Source organism: Cydia amplana, chromosome 14 (genome assembly GCF_948474715.1).
Source record: "Cydia amplana chromosome 14, ilCydAmpl1.1, whole genome shotgun sequence".
In the NCBI taxonomy this organism is placed as follows: domain Eukaryota; kingdom Metazoa; phylum Arthropoda; class Insecta; order Lepidoptera; family Tortricidae; genus Cydia; species Cydia amplana.
In genome coordinates, this window is record NC_086082.1 from 8516654 (window position 1) to 8543755 (window position 27102).

General features: G+C 37.1%; 1 protein-coding gene across 2 annotated transcripts in view; it reads left to right on the forward strand.

Moving 5' to 3' along the window:
* Positions 1-13376, forward strand: part of LOC134654082 (cytochrome b5 reductase 4) — a 50474-nt gene extending 37098 nt beyond the window's left edge. For both annotated transcript variants that reach the window (XM_063509499.1, XM_063509500.1), the window contains exons 2-9: positions 5374-5520; positions 5600-5668; positions 5751-6388; positions 6871-7087; positions 9712-9899; positions 12101-12201; positions 12615-12704; positions 13142-13376. In XM_063509499.1, the coding sequence (XP_063365569.1) occupies positions 5374-5520; positions 5600-5668; positions 5751-6388; positions 6871-7087; positions 9712-9899; positions 12101-12201; positions 12615-12704; positions 13142-13373 (1682 nt within the window). In that variant the 3' untranslated portion in view covers positions 13374-13376. The remainder of the gene's footprint in view (positions 1-5373; positions 5521-5599; positions 5669-5750; positions 6389-6870; positions 7088-9711; positions 9900-12100; positions 12202-12614; positions 12705-13141) is intronic.
* Positions 13377-27102: the final 13726 nt, after the last annotated feature.

Genomic DNA, 27102 nt, shown 5'->3' on the forward strand with positions numbered 1-27102 from the left:
ATTGAGCTGAAATTTTGCATACACATGTAAGTCGGGTGACAATGCAATATTATGGTACCATCGAGCTGATCTGATGATGGAGACAGGAGGTGGCCATGGGAACTCTGTGATGAAACAACGCAACCTAATTGTGTTAAATAGGGGTTTTTAGAATTGTCTCGATGAGTATTAGTTGTCTGTCGTAAGAAAAGTACAGTCAGCGATAAAAGCTTGTACCAAAAATGAAAATTTTGACAAAAACTTATTTGGGGAATGACTTACTCACCCCCGTAATTATACAAGTTAATTACAAGATCAGCGTACCTATGTACTGTATTATCACAGAATATACCATATTAAAAATCAGTTTTCATTATAGTTACGGACGACAGTATTTACTGAACGTCTAGCCTTTGTTTAATAGGCACTTACGTGAAACAGCGTATACTAACGCAATACGAGTATAACGGAGTACTTTATAGCGTTAATATTTAGATTAATCCGGTATGTTGGCGGAGCTTGTTCCATGTTATCCTTTAATCTTGTTTGTGTTCGGATGCTGCTTATTTTCTTTTATGCGGAGCTGACGAAAGCGTGTTTTCATACGAGTCTTTATTTTGATTATATGTTTGAAAGATATTTAGACGCATTGGATGGAATGTTAATACCTAGTATGTTTGTGAATTGATATGTTTAGCAGTATTTATCATATATATATATATATCATATAGTTTATAACCTCTTCATGCTTTTATATATAGTCATAGTCACGTCACGACCAACAAAAACGGAAATATGTATAATATAATATGATTTCTGCAAATTTAATGATATATTTGTAAGAATATGAAACGTACCCATGGAATTTCAAAAGACACTTGTTTAATTAAATTCAACCTAAATCTGAACGGAGTTTTGTTTCAGTTTTGGCAAGTACTTATTAGCATACCCCGGCGATTTCGGTGCACGAATGTTTAAAAATGGAAATCAGTCTACTGTAAAAGAGATAACTTGGAATAAATACCTACCTATACCTATTATTTAATTAAATTCTTTGTTTCAATTTTATAAATACAAAAGCGTATGTCATCATTATTTCTGATCTTTGTATTATGTATTTTTGTTTAATTTATTTGCATTATTTTTTAGCTGTGTTGTAATTTTTTTTATAATTTGCATGCAAGAGTCTGTTCGGAAAGAGTCGTGAGATGTATTGGGCCCCATACATTCCACGACTCTTCTCTTTCCGACTCTATGTTTATTAAAATAGACTTGACAAAATCATATCATTGAACAAAGCATTATTGAAAGGTCGGATTGACAAAAGATCCCACCTTTTTTAAAGTACCTATCTATTTTACACCGGTTTTCTACTACACAAATCACAAAGCTAGTGCTTCACTTTCCACTTCTATTAGATGTGCGCTTGTGAGCCTGAAGTTCAAGTGTTCACATTGCTCCAACTTACCTAATAATAGCTAGTTGTCTGCGTCGGAACTCGTACTTAATTGCTTTCGTCAGTTGAAATGGTGTGCGTTTTATATTCTTTTAACCGGATTCAAAATATGCAAACTATTTGGCTATATCGTTCTGATAGAACACAATCCTTGAATTTTGATGATTAGGTTTTGTCATAAAAATGAAATTATATAGGTACTTCTAAATATTAAGTAACTTATAATATATTTGTTAATATCATCGCATCTTTTGTTTATTATATGAACCTCCGTCTACAAACGATAAGAGCGTGAATAAGCGTGTTCATGACGCGGCGCAAAAACCTATAAAGAATTCAGCGTTAAATTCATCCTCTAAACAATCAGCCAAGTCGGCTCTTGAAAAATATAACATATGTAGGTTATATAATTATCTCTAAAATTGCTTTGGTAACTTTTTACACTTATAACTATGATGTGATTAGTGTATAATACATATACTTGGTCAACCAGATCTTGACAGTAGAAAAAGGCGGCAAAATTGAAAAATGTAGGCGCGAAGGGATATCGTCCCATAGAAAATTTGAGTTTTTTTACTGACAAGATTTGGTTGACCAGCTATAATACATATAATGATGAGCTAAAAATAAAATTTGTCCATCGATTGGGATAACTGGGGACGGGTGGGGTAAAAATAGACAAACGAAATATTCCCTAATTGCCGGGTGGGTGTGTAATACGAGCAAAAAATTAAACTGTAGGCTGGTATATTTAGCGTCAAATCTAATTTACTCCGATTTTTGAGCCAATATTAGCGAATGAGGTGTCGATTCATTTAGTAAATTGCTTGTTATAAAACACAAACGAAATGTCAAACATCTACTTACTACCACTCTAGCTTAATTAGTCAAACAATATTAAGTACTGAAATCCTAATTAACAAATCACCTTTCCTGTTGAGCTGTAATCTATTTCAGTCCAGAACTTAAATAGTCAAAGCTGAGAAATTTCGTCGTTCTCAATTAAGTTACCCAATATCGATTCGTAACAGAGAAGTTTGGGACTCATTACTTTCAGGCGCCTCTAATGGTGCCACATATAACATGTAACTTAACGAAAGTTTACTTATTGCTCGAGCTACACTGGCTGAACATTAGATCCTACGGCATCGATAGTAAAATGTCCAAAAAGGACCAAAATCACTCAAGCTAAGAAGTGTATACGATTTACCCCTATAAATGTTGAAACAGTCCCTACGGCCGGGTTCTAAGCAGTATTTACTTAGGTTGCTAATTTACAAACTAACATCAACTACTTATTGTAGCTATCGGGAACTACAAGTAAATTCAATAAAGTCTGTCGTCCTACGTTGTAGCAAAGACTGTCGATTATCCTACTTTGTAGCATAGCTCAAAGACTGTCGAATAGTCAATAAAAATCCGACGGCGAACACGTAAGTAGATGGGCCATCGGTTAGTGTCTGTCTCAAGGCACCTACTTAATGTGGAAGATTAACGTAATAGCCTATATATTTTATCCTAAAAGAAAGCCCTGTGGGACGTCTAAAAGTCGACGGCAATATGATATCGGACATGAGGGGAACTGTCGAGGGAGTTATATGGACCCGTTACTGCCACACATTGCCACACAATTCAGCCTTTATATCTCGACATCTTTGTTCCACGCTATATTGTAGGTACTTCATGATTTTCTTAATATAATCAGGCGTGTCTCACTCCGCGATTTCGTCGCTTTGCTACAGGTAGCTAAAAGTACATCCGTTCGGCCCCAATTTTAGGGAATGCCATAAGCCGCGCGTGGCGCTGTCGCCACCTAGCGGCCATATCTGTGCTGATCGTAACAGACGCGTTTTGTTAGAGAGTGAGTCTTCTGTACATAGTAGGTACTACATATTATTTATTCTGTGATATAATTTAAACTTTTGTTCCTTTAAAAATTCTTCATCAAATTGTTCTTATTAGCAAGTAAGTAATCAATGAGGGCCGCTCCATTAATAAGACATCTGAACCAGGCAGAACTGAACAAATCAGATGTTCGAAAAGTCAATAGTACAATACTAATTTGATTGGTATTGAGAGGAAAAAGGGAACTTTGAAGGTCTCATAACATAACTTAAGGGAGCTTTGATTTTTTGACCATTTGTTCACAAACGCTAACCAGTGAAGTTATGTTTACATACACAAACGAAAAATCGATTCACAAATTAATTAAAAAAGTCACACGAATTTATTAAATACACAAGGTAAACACAGGATCCTCCCAAAGTTAGAATTTATTCATATTTATAGTACTTACCTTGAAAATTAGCTGCTATATTGTTGTCAGCTTTGTAGTTTGTTCTCACTCTTCTGACGGAATCCAGCGAAAACTGCTTAAGCTTGGTTACTGAGCTAACAACTAAAAATATTATCCCGGTTAAAAATCACCCCACAAGCCGTATTTATTTGTATAAATATGAATAAATATAAATGACCATTATTTGTTCATGAAAACTGGAACCTAGATTAACGTTCCTGGGGTTCCTGTCACACTGTCCATTACTTGGGTTATTATTTATATGAATTAATTGGAAATGTAAATTTGACACCGCCCGCTTAGAGTACCTATACAAAAGCTATTCAAAACCAAATTACGATTTAGATAGGGGTTAGAGGTCTGGATTGAATTTACAAATGCCCTTTGAGGAAAATCAAATAAGCATTAGGTATTACTCGACGTCCAATTTAATGGACGAATGAACAATAAGCGTCTTAGGAGAAAGGTAAATACAGAGTTAATTTATTTCGCATAAATAAACTGTTGTATTATCCAAGATTATTCCTGTTTAGAGCTCGTAAAAAATAGTCTATTACCAAAACACCTGTTAAACAAAAGGCAATGAAATTTCTTGGAAATAAATATCAGCGAGCTGTCTAAACAGCTGTAAGTAAAAATATTAGTTTATTGTACCTAACGTAAACACATACATGCGCATCAGTAGGAACTAGGAAGTCACTTTGTCAATCTCTACCACAACTGGGAGGGTGCTGTGGAATGTTATTTTTTTTTTCGGTACATGGATCTTAAAAACAAACTTACCAAGTTTCATAAAAAAGCGGCCAAGTGCGAGTCGGACTCGCCCATGAAGGGTTCCGTATTTAGGCGATTTATGACGTATAAAAAAAAACTACTTACTAGATCTCGTTCAAACCAATTTTCGGTGGAAGTTTACATGGTAATGTACATCATATATTTTTTTTAGTTTTATCATTCTCTTATTTTAGAAGTTACAGGGGGGGGGACACACATTTTACCACTTTGGAAGTGTCTCTCGCGCAAACTATTCAGTTTAGAAAAAAATTATATTAGAAACCTCAATATCATTTTTGAAGACCTATCCATAGATACCCCACACGTATGGGTTTGACGAAAAAAAAATTTTTGAGTTTCAGTTCGAAGTATGGGGAACCCCAAAAATTTATTGTTTTTTTTCTATTTTTGTGTGAAAATCTTAATGCGGTTCACAGAATACATCTACTTACCAAGTTTCAACAGTATAGTTCTTATAGTTTCGGAGAAAAGTGGCTGTGACATACGGACGGACAGACAGACGGACAGACGGACAGACAGACAGACAGACATGACGAATCTATAAGGGTTCCGTTTTTTGCCATTTGGCTACGGAACCCTAAAAAGTGTGTAGGGGGCTATTCATAAATTACGTCATTTCAAATTGGGGGAGGGGGGTCTGGACATCGGATGATGGTAGCATGACGTAGGAAGAAACGGGGTCATTCGAAGCATGATTTTTGGATGATTTTAGGGGGGGGGGGTCAAAAATCGTCAAAAATAGATGACGTAATTTATGAACAGCCCCTAGGTATATATAAGTAATAATCTTTGGTACGCATCTCTAATAATCACTTCGTTTAAAGGCTTTCGTTTTTGTTTGTTGCAGGCAATCCCAGGAACAAATGCGCACTGCAGCCCGGACACAGTCTGATGGACTGGATCCGGCTCGGCAACTCCGGGAAAGACCTCACGGGCGTCGGCGGCCGTATGCGGCCCGTGTCGCCGGACGAACTCGCCGCGCATAATACGCAAAGTTAGTGTCACTTGTATAATACTGTTCATGCGAACTAACCCGACTTGATATTGTCATTTACGAGCTATTGTGTTTTCAGATGACGCCTGGTTAGCTATACGAGGTCGTGTGTACAACATTACACATTATTTGCCTTATCACCCTGGAGGTAAGATTTACTTTGACGCTTTTGAATATTTCTAAAGTTCTCCATGGAATTACACCTACTTACAATTTTGTTCTGTATTTAGGCCCAGAGGAATTAATGCGCGGAGCAGGAATAGACGCTACTCAACTATTTGATAAAGTACATCCATGGGTTAACTACGATTCCCTTCTCGCAAAATGCCTCGTGGGACCGCTACGACTGGACAGGCCAGACGCGGAGGAACTCTTCGGTCCATTCACTCCCTCCCCCAAATCAGAAAACCGTCTAAGGGAACCCTCCAAAGCGCAAGAGCTCGTCAGAAAGTCCATGGAAAATCTTGCAAATTGTATTACCCCTGTTAGAAAAAAAAATTCGGCAAAGAGCGAAGAGAACGTTAAAGGCAGCCCGCCAAGCAAAATAATGCAGAGTTTAATACAATCCAGCGATCTACCAGTGTCAATAAGTCGGAGAGCAGCTGCCAGCCCTGTCAAAACGTCGGAAAAAAGTGTCACCGCCCCTTCGCCTCTCCGCTTTGATTGGATTCAAACGTCTGCTAAACTGACGTTGTCGGTATACACGGGGCCTCTGGCGAACCCGGGCGGCTGTGCGAGGATCATTGAAGGGATATTGTTTGTTGAAGTAGCCATTAACGGCTGGGTGCGAACACTCAAATTAGTTCCCGAGGCGAAGTTGTTAGAATCATTACAGCTGCGAGTGTATGCTGAAAGCGGGAAAATCGAGGTTCGTATATTTATGCGTTTTAAAGTAGACATTTTTCGGCGTTCATTTCGTGGTAAAAGTATATTTGTTATCGTATTAGCAAGAAAACCAATTTGAAAATGTCGCTTCATAAAAGTTTAAGCGCTGGGTATTATAAAAGCTTCCTTGAATTTTTCATACGTTTTTTACGATACCACCAGAGTCACCAGACCGGACGTAACTCAGTATAAACTTTATAATGCAGATTGAATAGGCACTTTTACAACCTACTCGTATTCGTCGTATGGTAAGATTTTAAAATTTTATCGGTATTGCTAACTACAGTCATATGTCTACATCGGATCCAATTAATAGTTAACGGGGTCGCATTGGTATTTCAATATCCAAATATCCGCTTCCGAAATTATGATCGCTCTGCAAGTCTACATCAACTGTGGTATGGTATATGCATTCCAGTGGCGGGGAGTATAAATATTTCAATATTTCCTTTCTTCAACATATAGGTGATATCACACAAAGCGGAGCCGGGCTTGTGGAAGACCTGTGGGGAAGCGGTGGCGGGCGCGGCAAGCCGGGTGTCGACGCCGCGCTCCGTGTCGTGTCGAGTGGCGCGCGTGTCGCGAGTGTCGCACGACACGGTGCTGCTGTCGCTAGCGGCGCCCGCGCAGGCACTGGTGGCGCCGCTGGGACATCATGTGCGAGTGCATAGGACTATATCTGGTGAGTAAATATACAAAGCAGAGCTGAAGGTATCTATGGCGAGGCGGTACCAGGCGCGGCAAGCAGAAGTTATGCTCATCTTGTCTTTATTACCAATATCCCTCAAATACAGAGCAGTACCGTTAAGTAGTACTTACAGATATGTTGATTTCAAGCAAATATAACATAATGATTAGTATTAAAAGTACGTACGTTTCTAAATTATAACCGCGAGTCTCCTATTTTTAATGTGGATATCCCGTAAAATAGGAAATCTGACCTGGTAACGGCCTGGCCACGACATTGGTCTAAGGCGCGCGTTAAGTCGCAAAAACAACAGCCCAGCCCTTCTCTCCTGTAAGTACAAGTTGCTATTATAGGCACTGATGTGCCACTTTTGAAAAAACAAACATGTTTTAAATACGTATACGCCCCAGCCGCTCCTAGTCGCTGCCGCCGCTACTGAAAGTACGTGGCATGCCTGGCGGTCGCTCGCGTTTATCGCGTCGCCAGCCGCCCCGCGAGTCGCCTTATACCAATGTCGTGGCCAGGCCGTAACCACAGTATAATAAAGAGTACTAGCATACAGTATGGACGCTCCCTGCTAGAGTTGTGCCGTTCTCGAGAACGTTCTCTGTTTTGTATGGGGAACGTTCTCGCTCGAGAATATTTCCCATAGTAAACGGAGAACTTTCTCGAGACGGCACAACTCTGCTCCCTGCCTCCCGTTGAAAGTGCCGCCCACCCTCTGAGACCCGCTCTCGGTTACCTCTCAGTTACCCTACAATGTCTTATCTCACTCACACAAGCATGGTTCGCGTTCACCTACACGAGCTTAGGCTGTGTGCGTAGGAACGCGTTTGTTTCATACATTTGATCGCCAGTGTCCGAGGTGTGCCGTAACGCTAATTGACGGGGTAATGCCGGGCTGCCGGCTTTAATTTTCGACTTGACCTCATTTTGTGAATTATTTACCTGTCTATCATGTTTATACAGTAGGCTGCCCAAGCGTGGAGCTCATCAATCATAACTCACAAGTCATGATAGTTCTGACAAAGTGCTATTGACCCACATAGACCCGTACTTATTATAAGTAGATAAATACATACGAGAACAGCTTACCTTACTTTACTTTTACTACACTCTTGACTGAAACAAACTTCTTGAAACTGAAAGACTGTTTTGCTCTATTAATTTTCTAATTCAGAGTAAATAGTTCAATTCAAATTACCTTAAATGACGTAGGTATAAATATAATAAATATCCTATAACTCATGGTGTCTCGTAACTCCTGTTTTTATCTTAAAGGCAAAAAAGTGGAAAAAATAAAAATTGTCTCTCTTGGAAATAACCTTAATTAATGAGAAAGTTGACTGTACAATATTATGTACCTAATCGTATCACTATCTGCATCCTAAAAATATCATACCTACCTACCTTCATACCTATTTACCTACCTTTACTAAGTGTCTCTTCTCAGACAAGCTATCCCCGTGCTCACAGTCAACGGGGTAACTTTATTTCTATAGCTATTTCATCATTTTAAGCGCACGCCTCAGCCCAAACAGTAGTTACACTTATCGAGATCCAAAATAACTACGCGAATGGAATGGAGATCATAATAATATCTTTGTTCTCCCCAGGAAATATACTCTGTAACGTGATGTATAATGTAAGTAATCGGCTTAATACCTTACGGGACCCATGAGATTACTCCGGCCAACGTTATCCGTTCGCTTGTTACGAACATAAAGTACGGATTAATATTAAGGGAGTAAGTATCATAAATGCCAGGCCCTTATCAATCCCTTATTCTGTTGACAGTGACAATATTTCATACGTAACATCTACTTTTGTAAGCAATTATTAGAAAAATAAGTGAGGTATTTGGCGTAGGTGTCGTCTGCGTGAATTGAACAACTGTTTATTCAATTAAAACGTTAATGAAAGTAACTCAAACTCATTTTTGTTTAAAATAAACTTTATGGATTCTAAATTTGACTTTTGTTCAATGCTTTGTTAACTTTGGGAGTTTAATACTTGGGGGTTTGGGAGTTTTTGGAGACATTCCCAATTCTTCTATTTCACTTAACAGAATATATATAGGTACCTACGTTTTGTACTTATTTCCACTCTACCACGACGCGCTCGACGCTTGCTTTTCATGTACCAGTTTGTATGTTCTCATAATACTGGAGTTTACAAGGCGGTCGCTTACCTTCAGGGGTTTAAAGATTTACTGAGGTCGGATTTTTTTCTCATGTTTTCCTAAAAGTGAAAAAACCGGCCACGTGCGAGTCGGACTCGCGCACGGAGGGTTCCGCACCATCAACAAAAAATAGAGCAAAAAATCGTGTTTGTTGTATGGGAGCCCCCCTTAAATATTTATTTTATTTTATTTTTAGTATTTGTTGTTATAGCGGCAACAGAGATATATCATTTGTGAAAATTTCAACTGTCTAGCTATCGCGGTTCATGAGATACAGCCTGGTGACAGACGGACGGATGGACGGACGGACGGACAGCGAAGTCTTAGTAATAGGGTCCCGTTTTTTACCCTTTGGGTGCGGAACCCTAAAGAGGGCAAAGTGGGAAAACGTCTTACATAAAACCGAACTAAATTATACTAAATTCAATTGTTACAGAAGTGGAATGCGTGAGATCGTACACACCTGTCGGTGAGGGCTGGGGGCCTGATACAGTACGGGATAGTGCCATACACCTCGCCGTGAAGGGGTATGACACTGGCGCGTTGTCACCATACCTAACAGCGTTACAGCCTGGCGATGAAGTCACGGTGTCTGGGCCTTACGGAAGCTTCCAGCTGCATACGGTAAGAAAGTGGCTTTCTATCATTCTTTTCCCATATAAATCAGCGCCATCACATCAGCCGGAATGTATGTAAAAGCAAAAAAAAATTTGCGCAATTTCGGTATTGGTCCCATAATAAAAGTCACTGGGTGGAGTATGGCTGGTGTATAAAATTTCAACCTGTTGTTGAATCAGTTTTACGAGTAAGATACGCTTTCGCTACTGAACTGAACATCATTCCAATTTTAATTACTCCTCACATTACCTAATATGAATTATGTTCACTTCATAATGTTCATATTGCAAATGAGAACCCTCTAAAAATTAGAGGCACTCGACGCACAAGTATTTTCACTATGGCAACGTTCGCTATCCCATCTCCTTGGTTACGTGTCAGTTTAATAAAAGGTTGTTTATTTGTAATTTGTGATGTAAAAATGTATTTTAAATATTTACTCTAGGTTCATAAACTTAGGTACACTAGATACAGTCGCCATGAGATATATCGGAGCGGCCAAGGTGCTCAGAAATATCTGAACACGCTTCCATTGTCAAGGCTTTAAAGTGAGTGTTGAGATATTTTTGAACACCTCAGCAGCTCCGATATATCTGATGGCGACTGTACCAACATACTTGCCTATAGCAGATACATAGATGGTTGCTTATGGTTTTCGGAAAACGAGTAAGTACCTACAAAGGCAAAGTAAAATTTAGTGAACCCATTTGCGTTATAACATAATTTTAAAATATTTCGATATTATATTCGGTAAAATACATGCAACAAGAGATCAAAGATTGTAATTAAAATATTACCTAAAAGTCAAAATCTCTTGAGTTAAATAACGCCACAACAATGGTTCCTACTCCTACTCACTTCTATTCTATTCAATACGTTGTATCATACAACTTGTATGTATGTGTTGATTGTATAAGTACAATCAACACATACAGTTAGGACTGTTCTTATAAAATACTCTTATCAATCAATCAATCAATCAATATCATTTATTTGCAAGAATACTTCATTCTTGTTACAGGATGTTCTTGTAGAATATTGTAGACTAATCTATCGTAATTAAACGATGCGCAAATATAACAATAATTTTCAGTCTAGCACATGTGTTAGACTGAAAATTATTATATTATTGAATTGAATATTCAATAATTTTAATACATGCAATATAGCCAATTCGATAAATACATTTCTTACGTTATAAAATCGTAATTTTCTTATAGTTAAGAACTCGCGTAACCCGAAACGGGATCCAATCTTCTGATAAGTTGATTTGTATTGCTTCTCGATCGAGCAGCGCTGATTCCGAGAAGCAATTATAGCCTTACAGATTAATTAAGCACTGCCATTATTGCGTCTTCTCACTACCAGGAGTGGCGAACTTAAGAAACTAGAAATATGGTATGATCGGCTTTATATTTTAGAACCTTGGACCTTGTTTGATTTAAGTAAGGGCCAATTGCATCAACCACAATAGGGTATTTGACTGTATTTAAAATAAATTATTTTACACCATACATGAAATAAATCACCAGCCAGCCTATTATGGATAGCTTTATCCATCTTTATCCACGTGATAAAATAACTGTCACTGTTTAACACCGTGGGAAAGAAAGTGACGGACACCGTTTTATCACGCTGTCACGTAGACAAGAACGACCATCATATCCGTACTGAAAATTAATATTTAATAGAGAATCGTAGACAGCAGTTATCTTTAGACACAATTTCTAATTTTAAACCCGTATAAAACTATAAAGAGTAGGTTATTTGATTGTGACGTCACATGCTAGTGTTTCATATAAATTCCAATATCTGGGTGACCGAGCTTTGCTCGGAAAACATATAAAAACTCGAAAATGCGCGTTTTCCCAGAGATAAGACCTATCAAGATCGATTTTTCGCCCCCGAAGACCCCCATATAACAAATTTTCGTTAGAGCCGTTTCCGAGATCCCCGAAATATATATACATATAAATAAATAAATAAATAAATATGCAAGAATTGCTCGTTTAAAGGTATTAGATAGATTAGATTAGATAGTAGCAAAGTCGTTTTGACAGTTCGAAAAAAGAAACTGATTTGATTAGTAGTCAAATACCCTATTGACCACAATCACAGTGAACCATTTAGATACCGTCTATTTATGCAAAACAGGCTACGAGTAGGTATCTATATCTCTTTTTAACATGTATTATATTGTATTACAGCTAAAAGGGGTGAAGGAGATATACTTCGTGGCGGCCGGGACGGGTATCACGCCAATGCTGGGACTGCTGAAATTCATGCTGCCGAGGTCCAATCCGAGATGGTAAGATTTTAATACTGACTGCTTATGGCCTCTCCAAACGTCACCAATAATTGCATGCGATTTGCAATAGATTGCGGCATTTGATCGATCGATTGAATTCGTCGCTCCTACTAAGCCAGAAATTAACTATAATCTCTTGCAATTTATTTTGCAAGGTCTGTAGAAGCCGTAACTGACAAAATCCAAGATTGTTAAGATCATGTCTTATACCTATCTCTATTAAACTACATTTTCAAAAGACCAAAGCTGAACGAAAGTTACATTCCTATTAATATTATAGAAAAATACTGATCAAAATACGGAAACCCTGGTACAAAATTCAGGGTGGATCTTACTTCGAAATAAATAATTTAATTAAAAGAACATCCCCAAAGAGTTTGCCAATTTTATCATTTTATAATTTTATATTTCAGTGAACGCATTCATTTGTTATTCTTTAACAAAACGGAGGAGGATATCCTGTTCCGGGAAAATTTCGAAGAAATCGCTAAGGAAGATGACAGGTGAGAAATGTATTTCAAGCTTTGGAAAAAATAAATGATCGAGTACATCTCGTTAACTTGGTACCTACAGATTTAAATGCATTAACTCCCTGTTATATGAAACCTTTTGTTTTAACTCCAATTTAAGATTTTCGTTACTTAATCGTATTTTTTTATCGCACTCTATAAACCAATGGAAACGGGGCTTGGACATAAACCTAAGGTCCAACGAAACAAAACAAATTCAACTTTATTCCGACTGAAAATAAATTAAATTACATTGAACTTAGTAAGTAGGTACCTACGTACTCTAGGTAGGACCGTGAGCCTTATGAGGATATAAAAAGAACCTCGCGTCGCCTCTCTTGCCGTCTGTCTAATTCCTTGTGTTCCTAATTCTCGTCTTGTAATTTCGGAGTTCCGTACCTTTAAAGCAACGCAATATTTACCAATTTCAGGTTCTCCGTGACCCACGTATTGTCAGACGCCGGTCCGTCGTGGTCCGGGCAAAAAGGCCGAGTGACTACCAACCTCCTCACACAAGTTATAGGCAAAGACTCTCTCAAGTGCAGAGAACATTGCACGCACTTCGCCTGCGTATGTGGTCCGACCGTGTTCACGCACACCGCCATAGACTTACTGAAGAAACTCGACATGAAAGATTCGTGTATACACGCGTTCATGGGATAATGTATCTATACTGGATCAACCAAATCTTGTCAGTAGTAAACGGCGGCAAATTTGAAAAATCGCGGGTTAGCAACACTGTTCGAATAATTCCAAAATCGCGTGTTATCTGTGGAATGTGGATCGTGAATGAGAGCCATCATCTTATTGTTTACATTCTGAATCGTTTCTATTTCAAGAGAAATTTCTGCTGTCACCATTAAATACCAAGATTATACATGACCTCAAGCAAAGCTAAGGTGCCTACAATGTACAATCATGCTCTTTGACGGTAAACATTACTAAAATTTGAGGTTATGATAATTCACTCGAACTGACGTATGAAGGGCGGAAAAATAAACACGTTTTGGTTCGATGTACATTGCTGCTTTTCTTAGCGCAATTCTGCTCTTTGAGTGTTACATGGTGTTACCCTACTTTAATTTGCAGTACATTGCTATTGACAAGATTTGCTTGACGCACTATATGTATAAAATTTGTAAATCAAAGGTGTCAAATCGAGTTGTAAATACGACTGTATGTGTTTTCATTTAAGGTGCATAACGTAATGAAATTATGAAGGTTTACTATTTTGCATCGTAACGTAGTTTTCGATTACCTATTATTATTTTATTATGATGCAGGGATAAGGATAACATCTCTATTTAAATCTGATTCAGATTTAGTAAAATTAGGTATAAATATTTTACACTTTCTAAGGTAACCAAGGTATAAAATAGGAATTATATTTGTGAATAGACACGTTGGTTGAGGTGCATATTCGAATGATGTAAAAAAATATTATCTTATCTTATTAACTTATGCGTTGCGATGTAATGTTACAGATTTCCCGAGTAGGTACCTACTTATCCAAATCATTTACAAGCCCATATATTATATGTAATGAATACGTGTATAAAAGAAAGGCCAATAAAATTATAGGTACACAAAATGTAAAATACAATTTCACAATAAAAGTAGTGATTAAACTGATATATATTGTAATTTTATGTATGTCCATTAAGTATTAAAACAGCAATACAAGTATTTTAAAGAGAAGTATCCAAATTAAAAAGTGATCTAAAAGTAGATAAGCCATTTAATTATACATATGTATATATGTATTCAGAAAAGGAGTGTAATATACACCTGAATAGTAGTTTTGTATGTAGGGCTATTATTATTTTTTCTTAATCCAAACGGCCCGGCCCAGTACTATCGTAGGTGAAAAGTTTTAATATGTATTTATTGTCATTTTCAGAAGCTATACTTGGTCAACCAGATCTTGACAGTAGAAAAAGGCGGCAAATTTGAAAAATGTAGGCGCGAAGGGATATCGTCCCATAGAAAAATTGAATTTCGCGCCTTCTTTTACTGACAGGATTTGGTTGACCAGCTATAATAACTATGCAGGTACAGTACTTACAACTTATGAATTTAACATTATAATTCATTATTATATTTATCTACAGGTAAATTCATTAATTTTACGATAACATGGCCAAAACACCAATGTATACCAATGTATAAAGTTGGATTAGTTTGTAAATCAAATGTGATAAAAATGAAATGATGTGTAGATAAAAATTTCTTGGCCAGTTCAGTCAAGTATCTAAGTGTATATAATATAGGTTATTAATTTCTATAATAAAAATATTAAAAGACAAAAATGCAGCCGATTTTCGAATCTAATGTTAAATTTGTTAAAGACAATTGAAGATCGGTAATACGTAACATGTACAATTTAGGACGCAGAAATAAAGTCGAAAATAGTTGTTCATTTTGCAAAACTGTTGCTTGGAGTAATTTATATTAAATTCCGAGCCAGCAAAGGATTCTAAAATTACAAAACGCCTTTAATTACCAGCTAAAGTGAACACGATCATTTTGAATGATAATTTTGAGCTTAAATTCCTGACATGGTTGTATTATTAACCTTTTGGACGCCAATGACCGATATATCCGCACCGTAGGTTCAACGCCAAAGACCGATTAATCGGTCACAAACCACAGAGCAACATAGACCTACGTGCATATGCATAAAGTCCAATTTCAGTTTTGACACTTCGGTGACGTGGCGTCAGCGTGACAGCTTTTGTGTTTAACACGGCGTCGAAAAGGTTAATGTTCCCCTATCCAGGATACTCTGAGATGTGTAAACATTATACACTTCGTCGCTTAGATCAACAAGAACTAGTTACTCGGTAGATAAGAGAATTACTTGTCTTGTGATCTTGTCCTTGACTACCTAAATAAGCAGACAGTAATTTATTTAAAAACGTCAATTGATGGCGTTAGGGCACGCACACATTGGGCTTACAGTTAAAAACTGTAATTATTATATTAGCGGCATTCACATTGCGGCATAACTATTAGCTGGCACGCAGTGACGTAGACATTTGTATATTTTTGCTAGTAATGTTGTACTTTAAGTTCGTGCTTCGAAATCTACGTTTATAGATATAAATGGTGACACCGTTTGATGTTGACTAGCTTGTCAGCCGGTTGCTTTAACCTTTTCGACGCCGTGTCAAACACAAAAGCTGTCTCTCACCGAAGTGTCAAAACTGAAATTGAACTTTATGCATATGCACCTAGGTCTATGTTGCTCTGTGGTCTATGACCGATTAATACGTCTTTGGCGTTGGACTTGCGGTGCGTATATGTCGGTCATTGGCGTCCAAAAGGTTAATACTAACTAGTTGTATTGTTTAAATACCTGAAGGTAAACTGTGAATCCATGCGCCGCAAGTCTAATGTGAACATGCCCTTAATTTTGTGAAACTGTTTTTATATGTACCTACATTCGTATTTTTACAAATTGTATTATCTGAAGTAAGGAAAGTTCTTAAAAATCGTATTCCTGTATTTTTCAATATAACCTTCACATTTTAAATCATATATTTCAGTACGTGTAAACATGTATAAAAATTACAATACCACGGTATTACGACATATCATATTTGGATTAATTTAACGGTATTATGTGTAACATAGTAGTTTCTTTTGTGAGGTATGGGGTAGCAATAGCAGACGATAGTTTCTGTAGTGTGATAACATTAAATAAGAAATATACTAATAGGCGAAAACACCACTGGGCAAAACACCATAAAACCAATTTTACATATTTTTAGAGTGGTCAGATACTAGCTAATTTCAGTCCATTTGAACGTAAATAGGTACAAAGAATTCTAAATAGATAGCAGCTTAATGTTTTTAAAATGTGTAATTCAAACTCGATCAACTTCTTTCTTCTGTAATGGCGGTCACACAGGTGCATAGTCCATACGACAAATTCCGAACAAACTGGAATACTTACATAGTTTCTTACCAGAGCATATTATATGGCATGTGCAGTGTGAGCGACATTCATAACTGCATGTCTTTTATAGAGGGTAAAATGTGAATAATTGTAATTATTAAAGTGCCTACATTCCAGGTGTAATGTTTTCGTTATAGCTTTATGGTGTGTTGATAATTTAACTATTTTTAAATAAATGACGTGACGTCAAATGCCGTTTCTTTTTATGCCTTCATATCGCTTCATATACCTTCAGTAGCGGTGAAAACCCATCATACTGCTAATTATTAGAATAAGATTTATTCTGGACGCGTATAGAACATTTTACAAAAACATGTTACAAAAACGGTTTAAAACGTCACTGAAAAATTAGGTAAGTAGATATATATGTACTTATTATTTATTACGTCCGCCTAGTCCAATAGAAAAGCCTCTCAAATGATACCCTATTAGTCGGTCACTTACGCCCTTGTCCAACGCACTGCTTCAACAGATCGTACTTACGTAATGTTCTTCGGGAATTTGGGATGTGTAAAATATAAAACACAATTTTGGAAGGAACATAATTATTATACAACCAAACAATAAAATATATTACACAATCCGATTTCGTAAATGCAGGCCCAGCCACTGTCCGTTACACTACACTCGAACCACTCTCACGGGTGGTACTTAAAGTAGTTCTGACAAATATACACAATGTTTCTATAAAATATAAGCAAAAGCTGGAACGAAAATGCACTGGTATGAATATTTAAATAAGGCGCATCACACATAGGAACTGGGTGTTAGGTTTCTTGATAGTCTAAATCAAAAGTTCACTATTGCATTAGGGTCATTCCATGTGATTTCAACAAATTTGAATTAAAAAGTGTGCCGCATGATTTTTGATTTGCATAAAAAAAATTGAGGATATATTTCATGGTGGCAGAAGTGCTGAACCACCACCAGTTTTTTTTTTATCTTTTAATTTTCAAGTTTTGCCCATTCGAAGTTAGCAGTGGGGTCAAATTCTTGCTTGTACAAAATCAGACCTAACTTTTTTTCTATAAAAAGTAACGAAATAATTATTACTTTTTTTGATTAGGTAAGAAATGTGGATATTAAACTGTATGACAAAATTTATCTGAATTAACTACAAAAAAAATGGTGACCACCCGAAGTGTATACCTAATTGGTCAATTATTGCAATTTTAAATTGGTTCTTGTGCCAACCCTGGTGCATATCAAATATTACTTTTTTCTGAAATATAAAGTACTTGCCGTGTTCATCTTGTAAAATAAATATAATTGTGTTAGATCAATTACTTCTAATAGAAAAATATAAGTGAAAATTGAGAAATTCGAAAAATGCTCATGTTTGACTCTAAAAAAATCCATGTGGAAGATAAAATAAAAATTTGATTTTAGTCAGCAAATATAGCTGATACCTTCGTTAATTACATTTAGAAAAAAAAGTTTTGTTATTTTGCCTATTTTTTGAAATATTAATTTTTTAACATGCTACTTTTTACAACTATCGATACAAAATGTTTTATGTTATAAATTAATAAAAATGGGACGGTAATTGGTCATACGGATATTATTTACGTTTTTTATGTTCAAATAATTTTTTTGACATGGCAATAATTTCATTTGTAAATTTAATGAGGGTAGAAATTCGACAATGCACTGTTACCTGACAAGGATTGTGAATCACTTGCGAATGTTTCTTAATTTAGCCGTGTAGTGAATAACCGACGCCTCCTGACTTGTTAACAAGCTTTATTTGCATGTTACATGGCTAAATTACGAACATAAGTAAACGGCCCAATAATCCTTATCGAAGTTCTAATAGGAAATCGTATTTATCTAGGAGATAATGAAGTGGTGCAAACTCTTTGTAGTAAGTGCTTGTGTTATTAATAGTTGACTGTTCGTTATATATCACTGACAAGAAGAAGTATTTATTTGACAATTCAATTACTTCGACAATGGAGCCTTGTTCAATTGGAATATTTGGAGGGGAAGATTGTCATCAAACGACTTTTTCGAGGTCATCATGGCTCAAAACAATAAATGAAATAAGTGAAACCGACAGAAGTCTTCTTATTAAACGTACAGGTATTACAATTATAAACACCATTTGTCAGTACCACGGCGTGGTTGAGGCGTCGGTTATTCACTACACGGCTAAATTAAGAAACATTCGCAAGTGATTCACAATCCTTGTCAGGTAACAGTGCATTGTCGAATTTCTACCCTCATTAAATTTACAAATGAAATTATTGCCATGTCAAAAAAATTATTTGAACATAAAAAACGTAAATAATATCCGTATGACCAATTACGTTCCATTTTTATTAATTTATAACATAAAACATTTTGTATCGATAGTTGTAAAAAGTAGCATGTTAAAAAAATCATATTTCAAAAAATAGGCAAAATAACAAAACTTTTTTTTCTAAATCTAATTAACGAAGATATCAGCTATATTTGCTGACTAAAATCAAATTTTTATTTTATCTTCCACATGGATTTTTTTAGAGTCAAACATGAGCATTTTTCGAATTTCTCAATTTTCACTTATATTTTTCTATTAGAAGTAATTGATCTAACACAATTATATTTATTTTACAAGATGAACACGGCAAGTACTTTATATTTCAGAAAAAAGTAATATTTGATATGCACCAGGGTTGGCACAAGAACCAATTTAAAATTGCAATAATTGACCAATTAGGTATACACTTCGGGTGGTCACCATTTTTTTTGTAGTTAATTCAGATAAATTTTGTCATACAGTATAATATCCACATTTCTTACCTAATCAAAACAAGTAACAATTATTTCGTTACCTTTTATAGAAAAAAAGTTAGGTCTGATTTTGTACAAGCAGGAATTTAACCCCACTGTTAACTTCGAATGGGCAAAACTTGGAAATTAAAAGATTAAAAAAAAATGGTGGTGGTTCAGCACTTCTGCCACCATGAAGTATATCCTCAATTTTTTTTATTCCAATCAAAAATCATACGGCACACTCGATTTGTTGAAATCACCTGGAATGACCCATTAGTACATTTTTAAAACCGAGGTCAAACTATGCTTTTAGTTAATCCAGTTTACTGACAGTTCTAATAGTGTAATGATTCATTTGTAATAGTTTTGAATATAATCAGAATAGCTCTACTAAGGCCCGACGCTCAATATCGGCAAGGTAGCCTCGGCATGCCTAAGAAGGCCTTGGCATTTTTCGGGTCGCTTCGGCAGGTAAGGCGTACATCTAGACGCTGAGGCAGTCTTCGGGAAGTTTTGGCAGTCTAAGGGTTGTTACGGCAGCCTAAGGCGTACCTAAAGACGCCCAAGCAGTTTTCGACGCCTAAGAAGACTGCCAAGGCGTCCTTAGGCTTGCCGGTAGTGGGCGTCGGGCATAAAGATATTATTCCATAGCACTGGCTGTTGAAATAGAGATGATAGTATGAATTATTGTGAAAGGGGATGCACCTACTTCCTAACGTACCATATAAACAAATGAAAAATATCATTGGGGAAGCTGCGGACAACTATAAATTTAGAATCGTCATCTTATAAAATTGTGCTATCTTATAACATAATGTTACCTCTACATTGACCACTTAGAGTAGGTTCACAATAAATAATATCAACATACAGATATAAAATATCTTTTTCGTTAAAGACAACGTAAATTTAACATCCGATATTTTATTATGCATCTTTCTTTGCTGGAATAAAAATGGAACAAAACAAGTATCATGTATATTAAAACAAAAACAAACAACATAACAATTGACACTATACAACCATAGGAAAGAGTTGAATTTTATTTTGGAAATATTCTTTAAAACTCACCTTTCAATATCACATTTCAAAGTGCATACACTAATATTGACGTTTTAGCAGTTAACTACAATTTTTTGAACTTTCCGAGGTTAATAATATGTGCCCAGCGAGATGAAGATTGACACTAGTACAAATGGAAATAATCATTCGTTAATTAAGTACGAAATCACAAAAAGGTATATCATAGAAGTGTCGAAATCCAAAAAATAATAATTTTAAATGTCTTTTTAACTTTGATTTGTTTTTATTTGCTTCCACCATTCTTTATGACCGTAGTTTCTTTATCTATGTATGTGGTTTACATCTACCTAATTCCTATATGCATTATTTTAAAGACTGTATTGATTTTTTACAACTTTTTGATAATATTGGGTTTAAGACGATCGTTATCAAAGGGCAGGTGATTTTACCTACTAGGGTGAATTGAAAAGTTTTGAGCCTGAGGTTGATAATAAAAATAAAAGGAAAAAATAATACTGGGACGTAAGACTTACATATTTTTTTATCATAATGCACTAGCTTTTGTTTTTCTTCTGTCACAATTGCACATTTTGTGATCGAATTACTAAGAGAGGTTCGCGATTTCCTTTAGAATGGATAAAATTGAGCACCGTTCTGTCATGAAGTACTTACAAAAAAAAGGGGTTAACAATTAAGCAATTTTTTGAAGACATGTGCCAGACTTTAGGAGAATCCGCTCCATCATATGCCACTGTAAAACGATGGGTAGCAGATTTTAAACGCGGCAGAGAAGCAGTTGAAGATGAACCTAGGCGTGGTAGAGCAATAACGGCTTCTACTGACGATAATACTAGATATAATTATGAATGACGGGCGGTTGAAAGTTGCAGAGATAGCGGAGACGATTGGCATTTCCTATGAGCGATTACAAACATAATGACCAAGGATTTTGGATTTTCTAAGGTTTCTGCTAAGTGGGTACCGAGACTAATTTCAGCTTAAAATAAACGCACCCGCCATACAGTGTCACAGGATTGTGTGGATCTGTTTCAATGCGACCCACAAGATTTTCTAGGTCGTTTCTTAACTATGGAAGAGATTTGGGTCCACCACAATACCCCGGAATCAAAAGTGCAATCCTGACACTGGAAAAGGACAGGGTCCCCACCTAAAAAAGCTATGGCCATTTTGTCAGCGAAGAAGGTAATGGCTTCAGTTTTTTGGGATTGCAAGGGGGTCATCATGGTTGATTATCTTAAAAAGGGTAAACCATAAATGCTGATTACTATTGCACCCTGTTACAACGTCTGCACGAAGAAATTAAAACAAAAAGACCTGGTATGATATCTAAAAAAGTGTTGTTCCACCAAGACCTAGCTCCTGTCCATACTGCAGCGAAATCTTACGCACTGGGGATGCGGAAAAAACTTACATGCACTGGTTCTGCGTTTTCCTCCTTATAGAGTCTCCAGTCTCCACTGATTCGGCGGCACTTTATTTTGTTGTATGTATACTTAATTATAGGGATCCCTTTGGTTTCATTTTCTTCAACACACAATATATCGAATCGAGTTTTATTTTACATGTATTGATGTGACATGTGACATTTTTTCTCTTTTTATTATCGCCTTGCCGTCTATATTGAAAACCCGACAAGGAGGTCAGAATTCATAGGTTAAGTATTTAATACGTGGCGCAAACATTCCCCCGGCCTTGAAAGGAATAGCTTTCAAAAAGTTATTTAAAATAAATCATTTACTACATAATAGCATCCTTATTGCTCAGAGAAAACTAAATTGACATAAACATATGAAGCCTCCATAACTTGAGAGAGATAACTAAATACTAATAGAAATATGAAATTATATTATTGAGAAGGCAAAGGACATAATTTGACCAAAGGTCTTTTAAGTGTGCCTGATTTTGTTTTAACCAAAGCAACTCTGGCAATACCGTCCTTGCCTGGAAAGAGTTGAGTTATAAGACCTAACGGCCAATGTAGAGGCATAACATTATCTTGAAGGATGACTACAACAGTTCCTTCCTTAATAGGCTGAGAAGGAGTATTCCATTTTTGTCTGGTTTGCAACGTGTGCAAATACTCATCGCGCCACCTCTTCCAAAATGATTGCGTTAAGCGATCTAATAATTGATATCTTTGCAAAAGATGATCAGATGTTACCTCCGCAACAGACGCAGCTGGAAGATATTTCAATGGAGTAACATTAAGAAAATGAGCTGGCGTCAATGCGGAAGGTTCAGCTGGATCAGAGCTTAACACGGATAGCGGTCTAGAATTTAATAAAGCCTCAATTTCACATAGAATTGTCATTAATTCCTGAAATGACAAGATTTGTTTACCTATCGTACGAAACAAATGTGATTTGACGCATTTAACGTTACTTTCCCAACATCCTCCAAAATGTGGAGCACTGGGGGGAATAAATCGCCAAATTATTTTATTGGCTGATAGTTCAGTTTCCCAAGCGTCTCGATAATCATTCGCAAGGAAATTATGAAGTTCTTGCAAATATGTATTGGCTCCCTGGAAGTTGGTTCCGTTATCGCTGTACATATATTTTACAGGACCACGTCTGGATAAAAACCGCTTAAATGCTGACATAAAGCTTGCTGTACTTAAGTCAGTTGCAAGTTCTAAATGAATTGCTCGCGTTGTGAGACATGTGAATAAGCACAAATAAACCTTTTGACTCTTCAGGCCTCTTCGTCGAACAGGTGTACAATACAACGGACCAGCGTAATCACAGCCAGTATGTATAAAGGCTTTCTCAACTTGATTTACCCTGCACGCTGGTAAATCTGCCATCATTGGGGAGTTAGCCTTTGGCTTGGTCCGGAAGCAGTAATTGCATAAATGAATGCGATGACGAATAATACATCGAGCTGCTATGATCCAGAATCGATGTCGTATAATAGATATAAGAGTTTCAGGTCCTGCATGTAAATGGTGTCGATGATAATAATCGACCAGTAGGTTAATGATGTGATCACGACGTGGCAATAACAAAGGATGTTTATAATCGTAATCTTCATCAGAATTACTGAGACGTCCTCCGACGCGAAGGATTCCATCTTGAATAAATGGCTTCAGGCTTGCTAAAGCTTTTGTAAACCCTTTTTTCAGGGTCATATCTAAAATATGTTGACTGAAATAAACTCTTTGTAGAGCTCGTACGATTTCTAATTCGGCTGCTGTTAAGTCATCAGCACTAATAGGGCCTTTAGGTAATCGTTTTATAAATTTTAAGATATGGGCAACTGTGCGTACATATTTAACCCATGACGAGAACCGTTTAGACAAATCATAAATTAAGTTGTCGTTCGAATTGTCACAAGTCACTAAAGAAACCGTTTTTTCTTCAGGAACGTTGACTTCGTCTGGTATAAACGCCTGAATCGGCCATTCGTTTTTCGGGAGTTTCATCCATGGAGGGCCTGATAGCCATAGAGGATGGATCACCAGTTGAGCTGGAGTTAAGCCTCTAGACAGGCAGTCGCTTGGATTTTCTGTTCCCTTAATATGATAAAAATGATCGCTTGATAAGTTATCTTGGATCTTGGTAATTCGATTGGCCACAAAAGTTTGCCATCGATGAGGCGACGAATGAATCCAACAAAGTGTCACTGTTGAATCGGAGAAGGCCAACACAGAGTCGATTGGGTATCTGGTTGAGTAGGTATCAACCACCCTTTTTATAAGTTGTGACAATAGCAATGCTGCGCATAATTCCAGTCTTGCTAGGCTGACAACCTTCACGGGCGCTATCTTAGATTTAGCGCAAATTAAATTAATGACACCTCGGTCATCATTAGGAAAAGTGACGTAGGCATAAACCACTCCACCATAAGCTCTTTCACTAGCATCTGAAAAGCCGACTATAGTTAATGAACAGTTTTCAATGACACCAATATGTCTGGGAATGCTAATGTTAGATAGTAGCGGTAGTTCACCTTGGAACTGTTGCCATTGGCGTACAATATGATCAGGCGGCAATTCGTCCCAATCAATTTTCAAAAGCCATAACTCCTTTATTAGAAGCTTAGCGAACACAATTACAGGGGCAACTAGGCCCAGAACATCGAATAGTCGAGCTACCGATGAAAGAATGTTTCTTTTACTACACGGTCGATCGTCGGGACTAACCTGGAACTTGAATACATCTTCACCAGGATACCAACGCAGACCTAAAATCTTCAACGTTGTATCATCGTCGAAGGTGACACTTTGGGATAAATGTAGTCCTTTCGGTATTTCTTTCAGAACAGCTGCAGAATTTGACGACCACTTTGCCAGTTGGAATCCACCTTTCAAGAACAAATCCAGCAGTTGTTTAGTCGCTTGCATAGCTTGGTCTTCATCAATAACGGAACTGGCTACATCATCCATATAAATATCACGAGATGCAATTTCCTTTGCGAGTGGGTATTTATCACCTTCATCAGCTACTAACTGTTTAACAGTTCGCAGTGCCAGAAAAGGACTGCTACGTAGACCGAAGGCTACCCTATTATACTGAAATACCTTTATAGTTTCTTCAGGATTAAACCTATAAAGTATACGCTGATAAGGACGATCCTCCCCCCGTACGTCAATACACAGATACATTTGACGTACATCAGACGTGATAGCAATACCAAACAATCGTAAGTTTAGGAGAATGCAGAACAAGTCAGCTTGAAGACTTGGTCCTGCGTGAAGTATGTCATTTAACGATAAACCGCTTGTGGTCTGTGCACTAGCGTCCAGCACAATTCTAACCTTTGTGGTTATTCTGTCAATTTTGACAATTGCGTGGTGGGGTATGTGATAAGCATCATTTGACTTATCATTTGGAACCTCAGATAAATATTTTTTATCAATATGTTCACGGATAACTTCATCATAAGCTGGTTTTAATTCAGGTTGCTTGACGAATTTTCTTTCAAGCGCTAAAAATCTGCGTTCAGCAGTCTTGTAAGAATCGCCTAAATTGCTTGGGTCCAATTTAAACGGAAGTGCTACTTCATAACGTCCGTCTTCCAAACGATTGATTGTATTCTTGAAAATATCTTCAGCTTTTTCCTCGTCTGGACTATGAATCACTCCTCCATCCAAATCTTCAATTTCCCAGAATTTTTGCATTAAATTTCCGACATGAACCGAAGTAAAATACCCAGCTGCTGAGTAGGAAGCGTTAACTGCGGGAGCATCGCCTAGTATGATGTACCCCAGTGTAGTTTCTAAAGCGTCAGGCAAACCAGGCTCGTTTTCAATTTTATCTGACATCAACAATTTGGTGAATAACTTAACACCAAGAAGTACGTCAATTTCACCTGGAATCGCCCAAGAGTCATCTGCTAAATGTAAATTATCAAACAGATCAGTTGCAGATTGATCAATATGACAGGTCGGTAAATCAGGCGTGATCTCATCTAAAACAAGCGCTTCGATAGTATATTGATGTTTAGGATCATATCTTGACCTAAATGTTAAGTTGACAGTTCCTCGGATGGGTTGTGTTATCGTTGTTCCACCTAATCCATTTATTGACGTCACTGGGCTGCTGTGTACAGGAAGACCTAAATTCTTGCAGCACTTCAATGTAACGTAATGTTTCTGTGATCCTGGATCCAGCAGACATCTCAAAACCTTGTCCTTGCCGTTACGCCCACTAGCGAGTACCTGAGCAGTGGCGAGAATTTCCGTCAAGGGTGATGTAGTCTGTCCCGATGCCGAATGAGTACATACAGAGGCACCGTTGTCCTTTACGGATGAACTTGTGCTAGCTTCACTATCATCCTTAGATGAAGACTTGGACTCGTTGTTATTCATTGCAGGTTTTGAGTTTTCGAAGTGTAACGTTGTATGATGTTTGCCTTTACATTTACGACAAGTTTTCTTCGAGGAACATTTCGATGCAGTATGATGCGTGTTCAGACAATTAGTGCACGCGTGAGTTTCCTTAACGAAATTAAATTTTTCGTTAGGCGTGAGTTTCATGAAATTATTGCAATTATAAAGTTGCGAGTGATCATTACTCTTGCACATAGCACATGAACTTCCGTTGTCATGCCCTTGCGTGCTAACATACGCTTGGGGCGTGCGAGGGAGGGGAGCTCGCACGCTGCTAGTGTTGGCAGCGGAGCCGCTTTCAGCCTTAATTGGCGTTCGTTGCGATGTCCGATATAAAATCTTCACTTGTTCCCTAACGAAACAAATGAATTCGTCATATGTAGGCATTGTAGAAGAATTCCGAATAGACATCTCGAAATTCTTTGTGGTATCTGAATCTAATAACTTAAGACCCAGGTGAATGAAAATAAAGTCACTTAAGTTTTCGAGCTTGAGTTGTCTTATTGCTGAAATAGTAGCAGCAAACGAATCAATTATTTTTTCTAAATTAGATGCCGAAGGACCGTTGATGTTGACAGGTTTCATCGAAAACAGCTGGTTTAAATATGACGTAGCTAATGCGCGTTTATCATCATATTTCGCGATCAATGCTTCCCAAACTGTGTTGTAATTTTCTGCGGCAGGTATAACTCCCGCACAGATCGACTTTGCCTTTCCTGTCAAATGACTAAACAAATAATGAACACGCTCAGAATCCGTAAGTTTTTTATTCTCATGTATGACACGCTTAAATGTTT